We start from the raw sequence: 19,760 nt of genomic DNA, 5'->3' as shown, positions 1-19,760 counted from the left end.
GCAGCGGAAAGCCGGTTCTCCAACGGCTCCCGTCACCTTCGAGCGCTTCCGGACATGCGCCCTCGCCAGCCGGTCGACGCTCTGGCTGAAGAAGCGCTTTCCGGTTGCTGTTGTTGCGCCGTGCCGGATCATAGAGACGAGAGGATCATAGAGACGGTATGAGAGAGAGGAGTTGTATTATTATTATTATTATTATTATTATTATTATTATTATTATTATTATTATTATTATTATTATTATTATTATTAGTTTGGTGTAAAGCATTGATAAAGAATCCAGGACAAACCAGATCTTTGAATAACTGGTCGCCTTCCGTTCGTTTCTTTGACTTTGTTAAGCTAGCCTTAATACTTTTCTTGCAATCTGAAGAGTTTTGTTTTTCAGTGGGTAGGTGGCTTAGTAATACAGTGGTACCTCGGGTTACATACGCTTCAGGTTACATACGCTTCAGGTTACAGACTCCGCTAACCCAGAAATAGTACCCTGGGTTAAGAACTTTGCTTCAGGATGAGAACAGAAATCGTGCTCCAGCGGCGTGGCGGCAGCAGGAGGCCCCATTAGCTAAAGTGGTGCTTCAGGCTAAGAACAGTTTCAGGTTAAGTGTGGACCTCCGGAACGAATTAAGTACTTAACCCGAGGTACCACTGTATGTTACACTGCATGTAACTTTTTCATGCAAGTTACACTGCATGTAACTTTTTCATGCAGCGCATAGACAAACTATGGATCTTGCTCCCACAGGAGGCAGTGATGGCCACCAACTTGGATGGTTTTAAAAGAGGATTACACAAATTCACAGTGGTTTAACTCGCGTGTGGGAAACTGGTATTTGGAAGTACTTCCGAATACCAGTTGCGGGAAATCATGGGAGGGGAGAGTGTGTTCTTGTGCTCATATTCTGCTCCCTGGTTTCCCACACGCGAGTTAAACCTCTGCGAGAACAGGATGCTGGACTACATGAGCCACTGGCCTGATCCAGCAGGCTATTCTTACATAAGGTTAATTTCAGTCGATTGCTGTTATATGTTTCAGAGACTACCACAAGCTGTGGCGGTGTGTTGGTGACACCTCAGTAATTCAGGGGATGTGTTTTTCCTTAACTCCAGTGGACAGCCTTTTTCTTTTTATGGGCAAGCCACTGTCAAGTCAATGTAGGCAGTATTGAGCTACATGGACCAATGTATTTTCATTGTGTTCTAAGTCACTTGGAGAACTTCAGGTAGCAAGTGACTTTTGTTGTTGTTGTTTAGTCATGTCTGACTCTTCGTGACCCCATGGACCAGAGCGTGTCAGGCACTCCTGTCTTCCACTGCCTCCCACAGTTTGGTCAAACTCATGACTAACAAGTGACTAAGAAGTCTAATAAATAAGAATATTAACAATCTGTACGTATTACTTTAACGTGTGTGTGTGTGTTTTGACAGAGGGAGCTGGTGGGGGAATGGTTTTTATGGTGGGAGAGAATAAACTCTTTTTGTCCTGTGATTCTACAAGCCAAGCCAGATTCCTCCTCCTCCATCAGAGTGCAGAAGAGACCAACAAGGTAGAAGAGCATTACATTGCTTTGCTGGAACACGACATGTCCATCTAGTCCAATCGTGACTTGTCCACAAGGGTGATGCCTGTCTTCTTATTTGTCGCCAGTATTCAGAGGAATATGGCTTCTGTAAACAAAGAGTCCATTTAACTATCATGGCTAAGAGACAACAGAAGAACAATAGGTCAACGTGCAACATCATTCTGGTTTATTGTTAATAATAATAATAACAATACCATTTTTTCAACAACAACACTGATGGAAATGGCTGGACACAGCTGCTTCGGCCCTTGCCCCACACACATTGATCTGCGCAGACCTCATTCCCCCCATCAAAGAAAGAAACGTCTGCTGTGTTCAATCATTCACTCATTCACCTGTTAATGGGCTCCAGACATGGCTGTTCCCGCAGTGCAAAATAAGGGGGGAGGGGGAAATGATAATAACAACTGTGCACAGATAACAAGATAAATTAGCAAGGAAGGAAGGGAGAGAGAGAGAGAGAGAAAAAAAAAACAAGTGTAAAGTTCCTCATTCCCTCTCATCAATGCCTCCTTCCACTCATTCATACTGTTTGCTCAGTCTACAACCTGCACTCTAAAGAAACAACTTTCTGCTCTCATACGTTAGCCAATCTTCCGCTCTGTGTATGCATCCTCTCCTGCAGATGAGTTGCGTTGTTCCTCAAGGCATTTAACTGACCAGTTTTCCCAGGTTTTATTTGCTCCAACTGTGGGGAACGCCTGTTCACGAATTTAAAAAAACTCCCCCAATTTAAGCTGTATGCTTCAGTTTAGTTACACATTTTCATCTAAGAGGATTAAAAAATATATGCATTGTGGTGTCACGGTGGGGCATTTGCCAAGGCCCTGAGGCTGCTCCACTTGTATATTGTTTTTTGGCAGTGGGCATTGGGCAATATGCCCTTGGTAGGCTGCTGCTTCCCTGAGCGGGCCAGTATTCTTGTCACTGCCACATTTAGCTTGCTCTCTATCTCTAGCGCAGATATGGTGAACCTGTGGCCTTCCAGATTCTAGTGGACAACAACTCCCATCATCCCTGCTGGCTGAGGCTGATGGGAGACCAACTTCTGGCAGACCAACAAGTTCCCCCATCCCCACTCTAACCCCAGGTGCATTCCCACCCAAAGGGATACAAAGGCTACTGCACCTTCTCCATTATTACTCATCCAGAGAGGGCAGGTAAACAAGCAGTGATACCAAAGTGGACAAGTACCATGGCTTTGTGGCTCGAGCAGTTGGCGATGGCTCCGCTACTGAGAAATGGGTCTCAGCAGTGGTGCTGATCCCTGATGCCAGCTCTCACCTGAGACCAACAGCAGGGCCCACTCAAGAAACTGGATAAAACACCTTTGAACAAATGCACAACATGCTCTTTGACTTCTCTTCACCATTATTGAGGTTCTTATTGTCATCGGCTGACTTAAATGACTGCTGAATTGGCAAAGAAAGATCCAGAACAGTAATGCCTGGGTTTGCTTGCATCAGTCATCTGGGGAAAGGACTGTGGAGTGCTCCTTCAGTTTGTGCGGCCCCTTGCTGATGAAGGAGACGCCTGGTAATCTCTCATCTGAGGCTTTCCCCAAAGCCTGAAGCCAGCTCTGGAGAGCTGTCTATACTCTGAGCTGCAACTGCTCTGCATTCAATCATTTCTGAAAGCTGTTCTCAGTTTATAATCTCCGGGTCCACTTCTTTCCACTTCAAAATGCCACATGGCAAAAAATGGCAAATACTAATCAAGAAGACAGTTTGTAAAATAAATTTTTTTTTTTGGGGGGGGGGGGGGGAGAAGCAAACGAACCCAAACCCCTGTTTATCAAAATATCACTTCATTTTCTAACATTCAATCTGCCTCTTCATTGCCCGTCATTCAATCCCACGTGAGTGCTGAATCCCAAACAGGAAATGGTCATGACCACAACAGGACGCTGCATTTTTCGCCTGGCTATCCCCACTGCAACCCCTGCATATTTTGCTTTGCTTCCAAACATGAACTGCCCCTGTCTGAAACAAAAAGAGGGGGGGGGGAACCCCCCAAACGGCCCCAAAGAGCAACTAGCGCTGCCCACATGCAGATTGCCCTTCCCCATTGACCCACTTCCATGCCTGAATATTGAGCGCTCCTGCTTCAATAAACACCCAGGACCCCTCCCCATTTGCCCAGTAACATGCCTTATTACTCATGGCTCTTGGTGGAATAACTAGAGCCGTGGTATTTTGAATTGCCTTCCTCCAGAATGGCTTTGGAAAAAAAAGCAAATAGAAAGGCCCCCCCCCCCCGAAATACTGATAGGCTGTGTGCCAACAAAATGGTCCCTTCTCAAAGCTAGTTATTCCCTCCCCACCCTACTCCCTCCCTCCCCAAATCTCATCTCACTCACATGGCAGCAATTAAGTCCTACTGGACAATATTTTACAAAACAAACAAACAAACAAACAAACAAACAAACAAACCCAATTACAGAAAAGTCCCTTGGCCAGTGAGGCTTTCAGCGGTATTTTGAGTGACAGCAGGAAGAAAGATATGACCATTATCATTAGCCCTTGTTTGAAACTCTGCAACCCCAGAGAAGTGTGCATACAAGGTTCAGTGCTTCCCCCTGCTGGCAGTTTTTAAATGAAGTATCTAAGTCGCTGCTGCGTCAGATTCCTTGTTGGCTGGCAGTGCAAGGATAAGAGAAAGTTGAGAGCGCCCTCTCCCAGCTAGGTTGGGCAGCGTCACTCACATGATTTCAGTCAGATAGGGGAAAATATATGTATCAAAAATGGGAGAGTATTTTCGGAGTAGTCTCCATCCGAAGGAAGAAATGCACCTGTAGCCCCAGGATAAAAGTGGCCGCCTCCCCACCCTCCTCAGTCTTTCGTGGCCCCAGCTTCTTTCCTGGGTGCGATAGTCACTGGAAGACGGAAAGAGATAAAAGGTCCAGTTGGAGGATTCAGAATGTGGCATGGAATCCTTGTGCATATTCCGCTGTTCTCTGCGACGGAGGCTGAACGGGGTTACCGCCGACAAGACTCGTCTGCAAAGAGGGAGAGAAGGAACACGGGCATTGTCAGCAAAAAAGGAAAGCATGAAGACCTAAGGAGTAATGAATGTTGAACCCCTTTTCACTAAATTGCTGGATTCTCGTCACCCTGGAGCCCCATCCTTCATATAGGGCAGTGGTTCACAAACCTTTTTCTCTGGGACACACTTTCAGAATAAAAATTTGCTCACACGACACAATTTTTTAAAATTGATAATAAATACTTGCGGGGGGGGGTACTCTTAGGAATACTGTAACATAGAACACAACTACAGTGGTACCTCAGTTGTCAAACGTAATCCGTTCCGGAAAAACGTTCGACTTCTGAAATGTTTGACAACCGAGGCGCAAAGGGCAGTCTGCAAAGTCAATGGAGAAAACTGAAAAAAACGCAGAAGCTATTCAACTTCTGAGGTGCGTTTGAAAACGGAAGCATTTACTTCCGGGTTTTCGGCATTCAAAAACCAAAACGTTTCTGAGACGCTCGAAAACCGAGGTACCACTGTACTTTATAATATGATCACAGGACACCCAGAAAGTACAAAACAATGCAGCTGTATAGGAGCATGAATCATTCCCAAAATATGATCATAAGCGAGCCTCTTACATATGTACCTTAAGTATGTTTACAAACTCAGTGAGAGCTGTGAGCTTGCTTTTGCCAGCTAATCTTGTTTGCCATAGGTCTAATTTGAGACAAAGTCTCTTCTTTTCATCTACACAAACAAAACCTTTAAACGTTTCTTTGATTGTCCCTGAACCTTCCCACCACACTTCCTGCCACTTTGAGAACCACTGGTCGTAGGGAGTATTTAACAAGAGGGAGCCTTCAAGCACTCAGTTCCCCAGCTGCTTGCCGTGTGCCAAGCGGTCCAGTCTGAAAACAGATGCGTAGCAGCTCCAAGTGATTTAAGCTCTTGGTGAGACCGAACATTGGATCTGCAAAGGCTTTCCCTCTTTTCAGACTGCGCAACTGACTCCCAACCTGCCTCTCAGGAACTCACGAAGCTGCCTTATACCGAAACCAGCCATAGGTTCGTCTAGATCTGTATTGCCCGTACTCACCTACAATGAGGGGTTTGGTCCTCAGCAGGCCCGGGAGGCCCCGATGAAGCAGCAGCATCTCCTCCTCTTCGTCTTCATCATCCCCATGGGGGTTGGTGCAGGTCAGAGGCTCTGACTCATCAGGAGGCCCATATTCCTCCAGCAAGGAGCCCTCTGACGGGTACTGGAAGGTCCTCTCTAGCTGGTTCTCGCTGAACGAAATCTTAAGCTGCGTGGAAAAGGAGAAAGCTGGTTAGCTCTCGAGTTCCACAGTGTTCTGCTCTGTCATCTCCTCCTCCTTTTCTGGCCATGCAAGATCAGGCCACGGAGCCAACCTCTCACTTGATGGGGGCAGTCAACAGATGTTGGGCTCCAACACCCATCAGTCCCAGCCAAGCACGGCCAATAGTCAGGAACGATGGGAGTTGAACAACAGCTGGAGGATGCTATACAGTGGTACCTTGGGTTACATACGCTTCAGGTTACAGACTCCGCTAACTGAGAAATAGTACCTTGGGTTAAGAACTTTGCTTCAGGATGAGAACAGAAATCGTGCTCTGGTGGTGCGGCAGCAGCAGGAGGCCCCATTAGCTAAAGTGATGCTTCAGGTTAAGAATGGACCTCTGGAACGAATTAAGTACTTAACCCGAGGTACCACTGTATTGGCGTACACACTGTGCTAGGTTAAACCAGTGGGTCCCTTTCATTCAGACAGGAGTATCCGACAGGAACAAACCACCTGCAAGTTGCGGGCGGCACCCCAGGGGACTGTGCTGCGTTGTGAGTGCTGCTGTTTTGTTTTTGAGAGCAAACTTCTCCTGGTTACAGAGATATACCCTGGGTCAGCAGCGGGGAGGCGGAATGGTGGGTTGAAAGGTGGGAAAGGCAAGAAGAAACAGGAAAGCACAAGCTTCGGGGACAGGGAGTGAGGAGATGACCTGAAAATAAAGACAACCAAGACTTTTGTGGCAACTTAGCTGTGGCTAGACTGTTGGCGGGAGCAGACTCCTGTCAGCACATAACACCAGTGCTTAAAAGCTTTTACTGGCTGCCCATATGTTTCCAGGCCAGTGTCTTGTATTAATTTACAAGGCCCTTAACAGCTTAGGCCCAGGATACCTTAAGGACCCCTTGATCCCTTATATCAGGGTTTCCCAGACTTGGGTCTCCAGCTGTTTTGGGACTACAACTCCCATCATCCCTAGCTAGCAGAACCAGTGGTCAGGGATGATGGGAACTGTTATCCCAAAACAGCTGGAGACCCAACTTTGGGAGCCCTGCCTTATATCACTGAGATCTTTGTGGGTGGGGAGTCTCTGTTGGCGGTCATGAGGTATAGCTTGTCACAAACAGAAGCCTTGCATTCTGTGCTATGGGCCCAATTCTGTGGAACTCTTTCCAAAGTTTTTCCTATTTCAGCAGGCATTTGAAGGTCTGTCTCTATGATGAATTTTAATCATCCCTTTTCTCTGTCTATTCCTACTGTTTATGCACACCGCCTAGGAATTTGGAATATCAAATGGGGTACGAATACGTGGAATGAAATAAAAACGAACAAGCTGATTATGCCACAATAAGCTTGCCAGTCGTTTGGGCGCTGCAAGGTTCTTTGTTGGTTCTGCTGGGGGAAAACCAAAACACGTTCCTACTCCTTCGGGCATCATAAAAATAAAGGAGGTTGCCTAGCCTTCCTTGCCAGGTAAGTCACTGCCGCTGCCTGCCAGCATGTGTCGTCCCCTCCCTTATGCACACACATGCTCAACCCCCATGGCAAAATATAGAGTGGAAGCTGCAGCAGGAGATAAACCTCGGAGGAAATGAGATTAAACTGCCCCACACACCACCCACCCCTGCAGCGGAAGAGAGTCAAGCAAGCATTCTCAAGGGCAGGCGTCCTCTGAGACCCGTCACCTTGGCGAGCGCTGAGAGCATGGCAGTCCAAAATAGCATGCAGAAAGAGGAGGTAGAATATGCTGCCTGCGGGGGGCCGGTAAGGACCCAATATATTCTGATAGGCTCTCAGTAGCGGACATTGGGCCTCAGGAGGAGCACTTGATCATAAGAAGAGCTTTGCTGGATCAGACCGAAGGAGCAGGATCCCCACGGGGACCAGGCGAGCATTGAGCATGGGGTGTTTTCGCAGACCTTTCTGCCTACCCTGGCATTTCCTGGCTGTTGATATTGTTTGGATCCGGCAGCTGCAGTTGCTGAAATTCTATGGCAATTTGAATGTTCAAACTGTTATTTATCGGTCTTCGTCTTGTGGCTATTGCGTGCTGCTCTGAGATTTATAGACAAAAAAAGTCTCTTAAAATTTTTTAAAAATAAATAGATACATCCAATTCAGTGTTTTCCTCCCAAGGGGCCAGCCAGATGCCTACTGGAAACAACCCCCCGCCCAGGAGGATGTGAGCGTAAAATCACTCTTGGCTTGCCTCTAATCCTGCAGGTAGCATATAGCCATCTTGACTAGAAGCCATTGCCTGCTTTAGCTTCCATGAATTTGCCTAATCTCCCTTCAACCCATTGGTAGCTTGGCAGTTATCTCAGTCAGCTACTCTCGTTACCAAACATTTGGCACAGAAAGACAGTGGTGCGATCCCAATTTGCCCAAGTTGCCTGTAATACCATAGAAGGCTAGCCCATGGGGGTGTCCTCCAGATTTTGTAAACTAAAACTCCCATCTTCTTTGACCACACTGGCCAGGCTGGCTGAGGTTGTTCGGAGTTTTAGCACACAATATCTGGAGGGTATCATGTCCCCCAGCAATGGACAAATGGAATTGATCAAGAACCCCAACCTTCCCCACCGCAGTGCATGCATCTAGCAAACCTACGGAGAACGTCTGAAGAAAGGAAGGCTCTCGACTTCCACTGAGACATCTGGGCCAAGAGACCCGGCTTTCAAAGGTCAGGAAATGTGGCTTCCAGACAGACTTAAAACTCAGCAACTTGCGGCAGGCCAAAATTCAACAGATTATGTTTAGCCCTATTAATCAATTTCCTTGCTATAAAAACCTAAGTGCCTTGCACCGAGTCCAGCATCCTGTTTCTCACACTTCTGGGAAGGCTGCTAGCAGAGCAGGAAAACAGCCACACTCCGCACCTGTGGAATTTCCATAAGCCACATAGCTGCAAAGCAAAAAAATGCTATGGCAGGGGAAAATAAGGTCACCAGGAAAATGGTGGTCACAGTTCATTCCTCATTTTTATTTTTGTAAATTGATGCTGCAACCTATTACATCAAGGCTGGGGGATATCTACCCCTCCCCAGATGTTGTTGAACACCAATTCCCATCGGCCCCAGCCAGCACAACCAACGGTCAGGGATGATGGGAGTTGTAGTCCAGCAACATCTGGTGGGCCAATGGTTCTGCAGCCCTGAATGACACGACCTCATTGCTTCCTGGAACAAGGAAGACCCAGAGTGACCTAAAGACAGAATCTCAGGCAACACAGGAAACCATGACCTAAGGCGCTGCCTTGCACAATTTGTTTGCTGTACAAGCAGGGGGAATCACGTACTTCAGAGGGATGGTGTGAGAAAGGACACGATAGGGATTGTAAAGTGCTTAACTTACAGAGCTTTAAACGTCCTCTGTAAATGATTAACGGTAACTTTACAAAGCTGAGCTCCGAATGGACCACGGAAGCCCAGACTTTGTTTTTGATTTTGTCATAAAGTCCTGCTGGTTCTGGCAGGCAGGGTTGAACCCCTTAGAAGCCCCCCCATTGCAGTTTTAAGGACCCAGTTTCCAGATTGTTGGTTCAGGCCACTGATGCCATCAACGTGCTCCTTCCCAGGCCCCCTATGTTTAGCGACCTAGGGGGTCCTTGATCTCCTTCCCAAGTGTTCCCATGGGAATTAATCCAAGCTAATCTCAATTAACTGAAGTCTATTAATGACCCAGGGAAGAGAAGATTTGTTTGTAGACTGAACAGGGAAGAGAAAAGCCTTGCCGAAAGGCATGGGGAGGGTGTGTTGGAAATGGCTTGTGCCTTCACAACAGAAAGGAACAGGGGAAACATTTCCACAGTCCGGCGGCAAACATTGTCACTTGCTGAATCAATTCAAGCTGCTGTTCCAGTCACAGGAAGCAGTTAAAAAACAAAAACTTGCCAGTTCTAGTTATGGGCCTGAGCAAGGAAGAGTCACACCTTCAGAAATGGGTGTTGGTCTACACCAGGGTTTCCCAAACCTGGGTCTCCAGCTGTTTTTGAACTACAACTTCCATTGTCCTTAGCTTGCAGGACCAGCGTTCAGGGATGATTGGAAATGTAGTACAAAAACAGCTGGATACTCAACACACACAGAATAATGCAGCAGAATGAGGTGGCATGAATTCTGGTACAAAATTCTGATATTTGCAATTTGATGTACTTGGGTTTTGTTTTGTTTTTAAAATGGGAAGGGTCTTAAGCAAAAGGGGGCAGGAAGTGTCAGTAGGAGCAAAAGCTCACCTTTTAAAAACTGCCTTCACTTTGCTTTTAACAACATGTTGTCAAATATTACCAGGTGATCATGCTAATCTTTGCTTGGAAAGCTTCCAAGCTGATGATAAGAGCACAGAAGAAGATCAGTCTATTTCATTTGGTTACCCCCCCCTCCCTCTGGTTATGTAGAAGCTATCCTTTGAGAACTATGATGATATGCAGCTTAACCTCAAAACCTATTTTCAGCCTCTAGACTACAGCACACAAAGTACCGTATTTTTCGCCCTATAGGGCGCACTGGCCCATAGGGCGCACCTGGTTTTTTTTTTTTGGGGGGGGGGGATAAAGAAATATTTTTTTTATCCCCCCCCCCAGGCGCGGGGCTGAGGCGGGGGAAGCCTGAGCTTCCCCCGACCCCAGCCCCCAGAACAGTCTGCTATCCACAAGCCTTGGGAGCCCGGCAGGAACTCCCGCGGGCTCCCAATGCTTGCGGATAGCTTCCTGAAGCCTGGAGAGCGAGAGGGGTCGGTGCGCACCGACCCCTCTCGCTCTCCAGGCTTCAGCGAAAGCCTGCATTCGCCCCATAGGACACACACATTTCCCCTTCATTTTTGGAGGGGAAAAAGGGCATCCTATAGGGCGAAAAATACGATAATACTAGAATGCCACAGAACATGTGCGGAGTTCATTTCCCACACCGCCAACACAAAGAAAGCAGCCATTGCACCTTATCTCAAAATCGTGATGGGATGGTGATGGGATGGGATTACCTAGGCTACTCAATGAGGGCCAAAATAGATTAGGGAGTGGGGAGAAAGGTTAATTTCCCTTCCACTTTTACCACAGCCAGTCTGATTTGGGGCTACCCGTGGACACAGGCGATTTGCAAAAATAATTTCCAGCAGAATTTCCAGAATTTCATGGCCGGGGGATCTAACTAGCTGCTGCACCACAATAGGAATATACAATAGTACCTTGGTTCCCAAACTTAATCCGTTCTGGAAGTCTGTTCCAAAACCAAAGCGTTCCAAAACCAAGGTGCGCTTTCCCATAGAAAGTAATGCAAAATGGATGAATCCATTCCACACTTTTAAAAAACAACCCCTAAAACAGCAATTTAACATTAATTTTACTATTTAACGAGACCACTGATCCATAAAATGAAAGCAATAAATAATATACTGCAGTCACACAATCCATCAATCAGAAGCTGAACTGGGTTCCACACAGTCACAAAAACAAAACAAAAAAGAGCCGCAAAAACAAAAATGCAAAATAAATAGCAAAAACAGGCAGACCTCAGCGTAACACTCCAAACGGAAGTGTGGCACTCAAATCGGAAGCATAACACTCAAAACGGAGCACATTCGACTTCCAAAAAAAGTTTGCAAACCGGAACACTTACTTCCGGGTTTGCAGTGTTTGGGTTCCAAGTTGTTTGAGTACCAAGGAACCAGTGTAGTGGTATATGAGAGGAATAGCTCAGTTGATAGAGCATGAGACTCTTAATCTCAGGGCCATAGGTTAAACCCCATAGGCCAGTGGTGTCCAAACTTTTTTCAAAGAGGGCCAGATTTGATGAAGTTGTTACCTTTTTTTAGGATTTTACCCCAAAGTTGTTGAGGCTCGGTTCCTGCTCCTGCCAACCTAGCAGTTCAAAAGCACATCAAAGTGCAAGTAGATAAATAGGTACCGCTCCAGGGGGAAGGGAAATGGTGTTTCCGTGCGCTGCTCTGGTTCGCCAGTAGCGGCTTAGTCATGCTGGCCACATGACCTGGAAGCTGTACGCCGGCTCCCTTGGCCAGTAAAGCGAGATGAGCGCCACAACCCCAGAGTCGGCCATGACTGGACCTAATGGTCAGGGGTCCCTTTACCTTTAAACTGCCACAGGGGGCGGATTAAACTGACCAGCAGGCTGGATTAGGTCCCCGAAATGGACTTTGGACATGCCTGCCATAGGCAAGATTCCTGCATTGTAGGAGCTTTGGACTTGATGACTCTCAGGGTCCCTTCCAAATCTACAATTCCATGATTCTGTGACCTGACTGAGTGGACTCTGGTTCTCAATCGCATCTGCCACGCTAGCATTTGTTAGGCTTCAAGGCGCCCCAGTTGTGCTGCTGGTTTCCCCCCCCCCCCCAGGAACAGATGTAACATAGCTCTGGAATTTGTGCCACAGACGTTCACTCCCTCGCTCTTTCATACAAGAATAAATATTCCCGGCTCTCCTCCCAGGAGGAGACCCAGAAGCTGCTTTCTGGATTTTCTTTCTTTTCCCACGCACGGTATCAGCACCAAAGGAAAAGAAGAGGAAAGTCCCGAGAGGGTTCTCTCTAGACTTGGTGTTGGTATAGCAGCAGCAGCAGGGGTCCTGGGCTTCTGTCTCCTGCCCACCCAGGGCTGTTTTGGCGGAGTGGGTGACTCAGAACGGGTGCATTCCTCAAGGAGGATGGGTGGGGCCCCAGCAGCTGCGGTGAGGAGGGAGGAAATGCAAAATTCAAGACAGAAGAGGGAAGGAGGGAAGGGCAATGAGAAGGCCAAGGAAGGGGATGCCCACCGATCGCAAGGATCAGATGTGAAACAGTAAAGGGGAAAGAACAAGAAACTGGCATGGGCGTAGCCAAGATTATTGGGGGGGGGGCAATACCAACATGATTGGTCAGTTAAATATTTCTATTGTTTTACTTGATGGGGGGGGGCAACTGCCCCCCGCCTTGGCTACACCCATGGAAACCGGCTTCTGAGTTCTCTAAACCATCCCTAAACACACCAATAGCCAGCCCGTTATCTGAGCGCCGATCCTTCTGTAGTCAAAACTGCACAACCCACGCCGACAAGAGGAAGGTACTGGCTGGTTTGCGGAAACTCTGAAAGGTTTGCCGGAAGCCCACAAATCTTTAGAGGGGAAAAGGAAAGAAAGAAGAGGAGGGAGATCCTAAAACAGCTGCTCAGTGTCTGCAGAACGCTGACTGTCTTTCAGGGAGGGGGAGAAATTTTAAAAAACGGGGGTGGGGACAGAAAAGGACTGGAACTCTGAATAGAAGCACTTCACGCTGCAACATTTGTTTGTTTTTCCTTTCAGGTCTCCCGGTTTCCTTTTTCCTTTGTAATTATGTCTGCTTTTGGCTAAACCTCTTAATCTTTGTCCCAAACCGGGGCCAAGTTTAAGTCTATTTAAGTTGCATGGGCTTGCTCGCATTTCCCCCTTGTCACTCTTGTTTTTTTTTTTATAATAATTTTTATTGATTTTACAACATTAACATAAACATAAACATAGACAAAATACAAACAAACAAAACACGACTTCCCCATACCTCTCCTTCACTGCATTCTTATTTTAAGATCCTTTTTTTCTAGCAATCCATCATTCAATTTTGTATTTAATTCCCTTTAAGAATTTTCTTAATTTCAATTTTAACAGCTGTAATTCTCTAGATCATATCCCTCGACATCTCAACATTCCACAATTTTACAACAATTTTTAAGATAAACTTTAAATTTTTTCCAGTCCTCCTCCACTGTCTCTCTCCTCTGGTCACGAATTCTGCCGGTCATCTCTGCCAGTCCCATGAATTCAATCACCTTAGTCTGCCATTCTTCCAGAGTAGGTAGTTCTTTAGTCTTCCAATACTTTGCCAGAAGAATTCTTGCTGCTGTGGTTGCATACATAAAAAAGGTTCTATCTTTCTTTGGAATCATTTGGCCGACCATGCCCAAAAGAAAGGCCTCCGGTTTCTTAACAAATGTCCACTTAAGGATTTTCTTAATTTCATTATAGATCATTTCCCAGTAAGTCTTAACCTTCGGGCAGGTCCACCAAAGATGATAAAAGGTTCCTTCACATTCATTACATTTCCAACAGTTGTTATTGGGCAAGTGATATATCTTTGCAAGTTTAACTGGGGTCATGTACCACCTATAGATCATTTTCATTATGTTCTCTTTTAAGGCACTACATGCCGTAAATTTAATGCCTGTGGTCCATAACTTTTCCCAGTCCGCAAACATAATATCATGTCCAATATCTTGTGCCCACTTAATCATAGCTGATTTCACTGTTTCATCCTGTGTGTTCCATTTTAGCAGCAGATTATACATTCTAGACAGATTCTTAGTATTGGGTTCTAGCAGTTCTGTTTCTAATTTTGACCTCTCCTTCTGGAATCCTAGTTTCCTGTCCTGCTTAAAAGTCTCGTTAATCTGGTGGTAATGTAACCAATCTCGGACTTTAGGCTTTAACTTCTCAAAGCTCTTTAGTTTCAACTTTTCACCATCGTATTCTATAATTTCACAATATTTTGGCCACACTGAATCCATATTAAGTTTTTTTACCTCCTTGGCTTCCACTGGTGATAACCACCTGGGAGTTTTACTTTCCAACAGATCTTTATACCGATTCCATACATTATACAATGCTTTCCTGACAATATGGTTTTTGAAATTTCTATGAACCTTTACCTTGTCATACCATAGATATGCATGCCAACCGAAGTTGTTATCGTAACCTTCTAGATCTAAGATATCTGTATTCTCAAGAAGTAGCCATTGTTTCAACCAGCAAAAAGCTGCTGCTTCATAGTAGAGTCTGAGGTCCGGCAGGGCAAAACCCCCCCTATCCTTTGCATCAGTCAAGATCTTAAATTTTATTCTGGGTTTTTTGCCCTGCCAGACAAATTTAGATATATCTTTCTGCCACTTCTTGAAACATTCCGTCTTATCTATAATTTGCAATGTCTGAAACAAAAACAACATTCTCGGCAGTACATTCATCTTGATAACAGCAATTCGGCCTAACAAGGAGAGTCTCAGCCTAGACCATATGTCAAGATCTTTCTTTACCTCCAACCAACACTTCTCATAATTATCTTTAAATAGGTTCACATTTTTAGATGTTAAGTTCACCCCCAGGTATTTCACCCTTTTTGCTATTTCCAGCCCAGTTTCCCTTTGAAAACTATCTTTTTCCACCATAGTCAAATTTTTCTCCAGCACCTTTGTCTTATATTTATTTAATTTGAAACCTGCTACTTGCCCAAATATTTCAATTAATTCTAAGACTCTTTTTGTGCTGGCTTCTGGTTCTTGCAATGTCAACACTAGATCGTCTGCAAATGCTCTTAACTTATAATGTTTCGTTCCGACCTGTACTCCTTTAACCAACTGATCCCTTCTGATCATGTTCAGCAAAACCTCCAGTACTGTTATAAACAGTAGAGGGGATATTGGGCACCCCTGTCGTGTCCCTTTCTCAATTGGAATCTCGTCCATAATCACCCCATTCACAATTAGTTTAGCTTTTTGTTCAAAGTATATTGCACCTATACCGTTTTCAAAGTTTCGGCCTACCCCCATCCCTTGAAGATTTTTCTTCATAAAGCTCCAACAAATGTTATCAAAGGCTTTCTCTGCGTCCACAAAAATCAACACCGCTTTTCTGTTTATATCAGTCTCCAACAGTTCCAAGATATCGATAATATTCCTTACATTATCTGCCATATGCCTTCCTGGGAGAAAGCCTGTTTGATCCTTATGGATCTCCTCTAGTAGAACTTTCTTAAATCTTTTTGCCAAAATATCTGCAAAAATTTTATAATCCGTATTCAGGAGTGATATAGGGCGGTAGTTCTTAACTTGATGTTTCTCAGTTTCTGTCTTCGGTATAAGTGAAATAAATGCTTCTTTCCACGATTCGGGAGCCTTTCTCCCCTCCAAAATTTGGTTGCAAACTTCTTTCAATGGTTGTATTAACCATTCTTTCAATGCTTTGTAGTATCTTGCAGTCAAACCATCTGGTCCTGGTGATTTTCCCAGTTGCATGTCCTGAATGGCACGCTCTATTTCTTGCTCTGTGATTTCCTCATTTAGAATTCTTTGGTTTCTTTCAGAAATTTTTGACAATCCATATTTTTTAATGAATTCTTCTATCTCTTGTTCATTTTTTGGCCCCTGTGCATACAGCTTCTTAAAAAAACTTTGAAAGCAATTACTTATCTCATTTGGTTTGTTGATAAGTTTCCCATCTACTTCGAGGGATATCACAGTATTCAATTTTTGTCTCTTTTTCAGCTGCCACGACAGTAGCTTCCCACATTTATCTGCTGATTCAAACGTCTTTTGCCTCATTTGTTTTATTTTCCATTCTATCTCTTGATTCATCAGCTCCATGTATTGTGTTTGGTAGAGCTTTATTTCTCTTAAAATCTCATGGGACTTAGGTTTAAACCTAAGTTTCTTCTCCCCTTCTTTTATTAGGTTCCAAATTTTCTCTTTCTTCTCATTCTGTTTTTTCTTCTTTATAGAATTTTGTTGTATTAGGAAGCCACGCATCACAGCTTTACTTGCGTCCCAAATTATCCTCTTTTCAACATCCGAATTCAAATTTATCTCGAAGTAATCTTTCAGCGTCTTTTGGGCCTTTTTACAAAATGCTTCATCTCCAAATAGAGCGTCATTCATTCTCCATCTAAAGGTTCCAGCTGTTGTCAGTTTCATTTCCATCTTTACTGGATTGTGGTCAGAACAGGTTTTTGGACAGATTTCTATTTTTTTAATCCTTGATGCCAGATTACTGGAAATCCATATTTGATCGATTCGAGTCCATGTCATTTTTGCCTCAGAGAAAAAAGTCCCCTCCCTTTCCAGAGGGTTCCTAGTTCTCCAAATGTCAATCAGGTCCAGGGTATCAGTCAATTCAAAGAAAGTCTTTGGTAATCTCCCATCTTTAGATATTACTTGTCTTTGGGCCTTATCCATGTTTGTAGAAACAACTCCATTCATGTCGCCCATCATTATAATTTTCAGGTCCAGAAAGTCCATTAAAGTCTCATGCAACTTCTTGAAGAACTCGGCCTTCCCCTCATTAGGTGCGTAAACTCCTACAATCAGAATCTTTTCTCCTTGGATTTGAATTTCCACTGCCAGATATCTTCCTTGTTCATCTTTAAAAATCATTTTTGGTTCAAATTTCTCCTTAACATAAATCACTACTCCTCTTTTCTTGACTTTATCTGAGGAAATAAATTCCAGTCCTAATCTTCTGTTTGTTAAAAGCTTCCTGTTTATCCTGGCAATGTGGGTTTCTTGTAGGCAGATTATATCTAATTGTTCTTTCTTCAATATGTGAAACACTTGACCCCTTTTTCGGGGATGGTTCAGACCATTGCAGTTCCAACTCAGAAGTTGCAGAGACATTTTTGTTATTGGGTAGCTTTACCACCAACTGCACCAAGTTCCTGCTCCTCTTCAGTCGGCGCTGGATTCAATCCGAATGATAGATTTGCAATATCTGGTATGTCTGGTATGTCTCTCTCACCTACGTTTCCTTTCTGGAGATCCTCTAAGTTTCTGTCCAGGAATTGTTCTTTGTCCTGGTATGTTTTAATTTTGAATTTCTTCCCTTTAAAGATGAAGGACAACCCTTGTGGAAATTCCCACCTAAATGGGATGTTGTTCTTTTTAAGTAAGTCCACCAATTCTTTAAATTGTGTTCTCACCTCCAAAAAGTGCTTGGGTATGTCCTTAAAGATCTGTATTTGGGAGTTTTTAATGACCAAAGCCTTCTGGAAATGTAGATTTAGTATTTTGTCTCTTTCTTCCTTTGATCTCAGAGTGATTAAACAATCTCTTGGTTTTTTGCCTTGCTTCCTGCCAATCCGGAAGGCAGTGATTATTGCAAATTCGTCCTCCTCTCCTTCTAACTCGTCATTCCAGAACTCTTGAAATTTGTCTGTGAGAAATTCCCCAAGTTTATCCTGTTCCTCCTCTGGTACCAGTCGTAGTTTCAAATTCTTATTTTTCCTCTCCAGCTCCAAAAGGGCCAAAGCTGCATCATGTTCTTGTACTTTCTTGACAATGGGCGCCACTTTTCCTCTAGTTTCCTCGGCAGTGCTCTTCGCGCTCTCCGCAATTTTCCGTGTCTCTGTGCTTTCTTGAATTAATCGGTTTATAGAGTCTGTATTAGATGATATTGTCGTTGTGTTGAGGTCCAATCTTGTTGTCAGTTCTGTTAGTTTCTTAGAGTTCTCTGTAGATTGCTTAGTGAGCTCTGCAGACTGCTTAGTGAGTACTTCTAGAGATTGGTTTATTCTGAGCAGAGCCTGTGTCATAGAATCCATTGATGCTGTCGTTCCTTTTTCCTGTGCAGCTGCTGCTCCTGATAAAGAACCTCTTTTTTGAGTTTGCTTTTGAGCCTGTTTTGTCTTGCTTCTTGTTGATATTTCATCCAGTGGGTTGCTCATAACTCAAGGTCGTTCTCACAGGAAAGCTGCAAGTGGAAAATCCCCCTTTGTCCACCGTAATGCAGTTAGAGTCCTCTAGAGGGAGAAATTGTATCCACACCAGTGTGCCAGGGAAACAAAGAAACAGAAAGTCCCAAATACAAGAGTTCAACCAAAGTCCTTACTTTGTAGCAATTTAAAATATCCCAATTCTTGTCCACCACCGTCCCATTAATTTGTATCAAGTAAGTCTTACTTTGTAGCCACCAGTATTATTTTGACAGCTCATTTGACAGCTCAGTCTCTAGGTAACTGCTGCTCCGGCAGTCTGGCCAGAGTTGTCGACAGTGGAGGGTCCCCCGTTCAAAACTCTATCCTTTTACAGGCAAGGTTAGTTCAATTTTTCTCTCCCCCTTCTCCTGCTCCAAGGGGGGAGACTCTTTCGATGTCAGGTTTAACAAGTTTCCAGAATTAAAAGAACTTTCCCTTTAAATGCAGCTCAGTCTTTTCATTGCTCCGTTAATCATGCAGCTCCGGGAGGCAGACTTCCTTATTTTTTGCCTTTCCCGTTTTCAGCCAAATCTTCTTAAATTTAAAGTCCCCTTTACTTTTCAGTTCTTACTCACGGGGTTTGTAGTCAATCAGTTGTTTCAGAAAGGAATCGGCGCTCTCCGTCAATGGCGACGCGGCTTCACTCCGCAGGCTGGGTAGCGATCCTCAGCACCGCACTCACTCCCGATGCCGCTCCGGAGCCTTTAAAAAGGCTCTTTCGCGATACCGGGGGGTGCAAAGGTGCCCGCCGGATCTCCTTGTCCACAGGCTTCAGCGCCTGTGATTCTAGGGGTCCCCCGCTCGCCGTAGCGGGTCAGACCCGAACCCGCGGAGCAGTCCTGCCTCGGAGCTCGAGGCAAAGGCAGCCATTAGACGCTGGCGCCGACCGGAAGTCCCCCTTGTCACTCTTGCTCACCCCAGCACGTTAGTTATTCCCTTGGGTTGTAATCTCTTCCGATGTCAGGGAACTGTCTTTTTGGGCCTCTGAAACCCTGCACAGTGCCCTATACCCCTTAGAAGTATTAAATTATATTGATGGTTGTTCCTGCACTGCAAGGGTTGGACTAGATGACCCCCGGGGTCCCCTCAGATTCTATGATCTATGTATTGGTTATCTTAACTGATGGCCAGCTGCCACTCAAACAGCCTTGAATATATGTGTGGATAGTGCCGTGGCACAGATGAGGGATAATGCAGCAAAGTTCACTAGATCCTTAGATGCAAGTGTCGCTGGCACTGCAATCCTAGGTTGTTTTGTCTACCGCAAGCTTGCAGCTGCGAGTGCTTGTTGAATCTATTTTGCATGGTGAGGGAGAGCTCTGTTTCATCAATTGCTAGAGAACCCCTTCCTCTCTGATATGGATCTGAACACTGTCATCTGTTGCCTTGGCAACAGGATCTACAAGGAGCAAGCCTTGAAAATTATCCAGGA

At 44.9% G+C, this 19,760-nt stretch overlaps 1 protein-coding gene and 1 long non-coding RNA gene across 2 annotated transcripts in view; one reads left to right on the top strand and one right to left on the bottom strand.

Moving 5' to 3' along the window:
• The first annotated feature begins 50 nt into the window (after window positions 1–50).
• Window positions 51–19,760, top strand: part of LOC144327041 (uncharacterized) — a 42,809-nt gene continuing 23,099 nt past the window's right edge. Inside the window, exon 1 of the long non-coding RNA XR_013392022.1 lies at window positions 51–156. This is a non-coding gene — a long non-coding RNA (uncharacterized LOC144327041). The remainder of the gene's footprint in view (window positions 157–19,760) is intronic.
• Window positions 1,724–19,760, bottom strand: part of PPP1R18 (protein phosphatase 1 regulatory subunit 18) — a 48,130-nt gene continuing 30,093 nt past the window's right edge. The window contains exons 3-4 of the mRNA XM_028714038.2: window positions 5,650–5,857; window positions 1,724–4,578 (exon numbers count right to left, since the gene is read on the bottom strand). Coding sequence (XP_028569871.2) covers window positions 4,559–4,578; window positions 5,650–5,857 — 228 coding nt within the window. The 3' untranslated portion in view covers window positions 1,724–4,558. The remainder of the gene's footprint in view (window positions 4,579–5,649; window positions 5,858–19,760) is intronic.

This window comes from Podarcis muralis, chromosome 2 (genome assembly GCF_964188315.1).
Source record: "Podarcis muralis chromosome 2, rPodMur119.hap1.1, whole genome shotgun sequence".
Taxonomy (NCBI): domain Eukaryota; kingdom Metazoa; phylum Chordata; class Lepidosauria; order Squamata; family Lacertidae; genus Podarcis; species Podarcis muralis.
The sequence above is the reverse complement of the archived record's forward strand: the minus strand, read 5'-3'. Positions and strand labels throughout refer to the sequence as shown.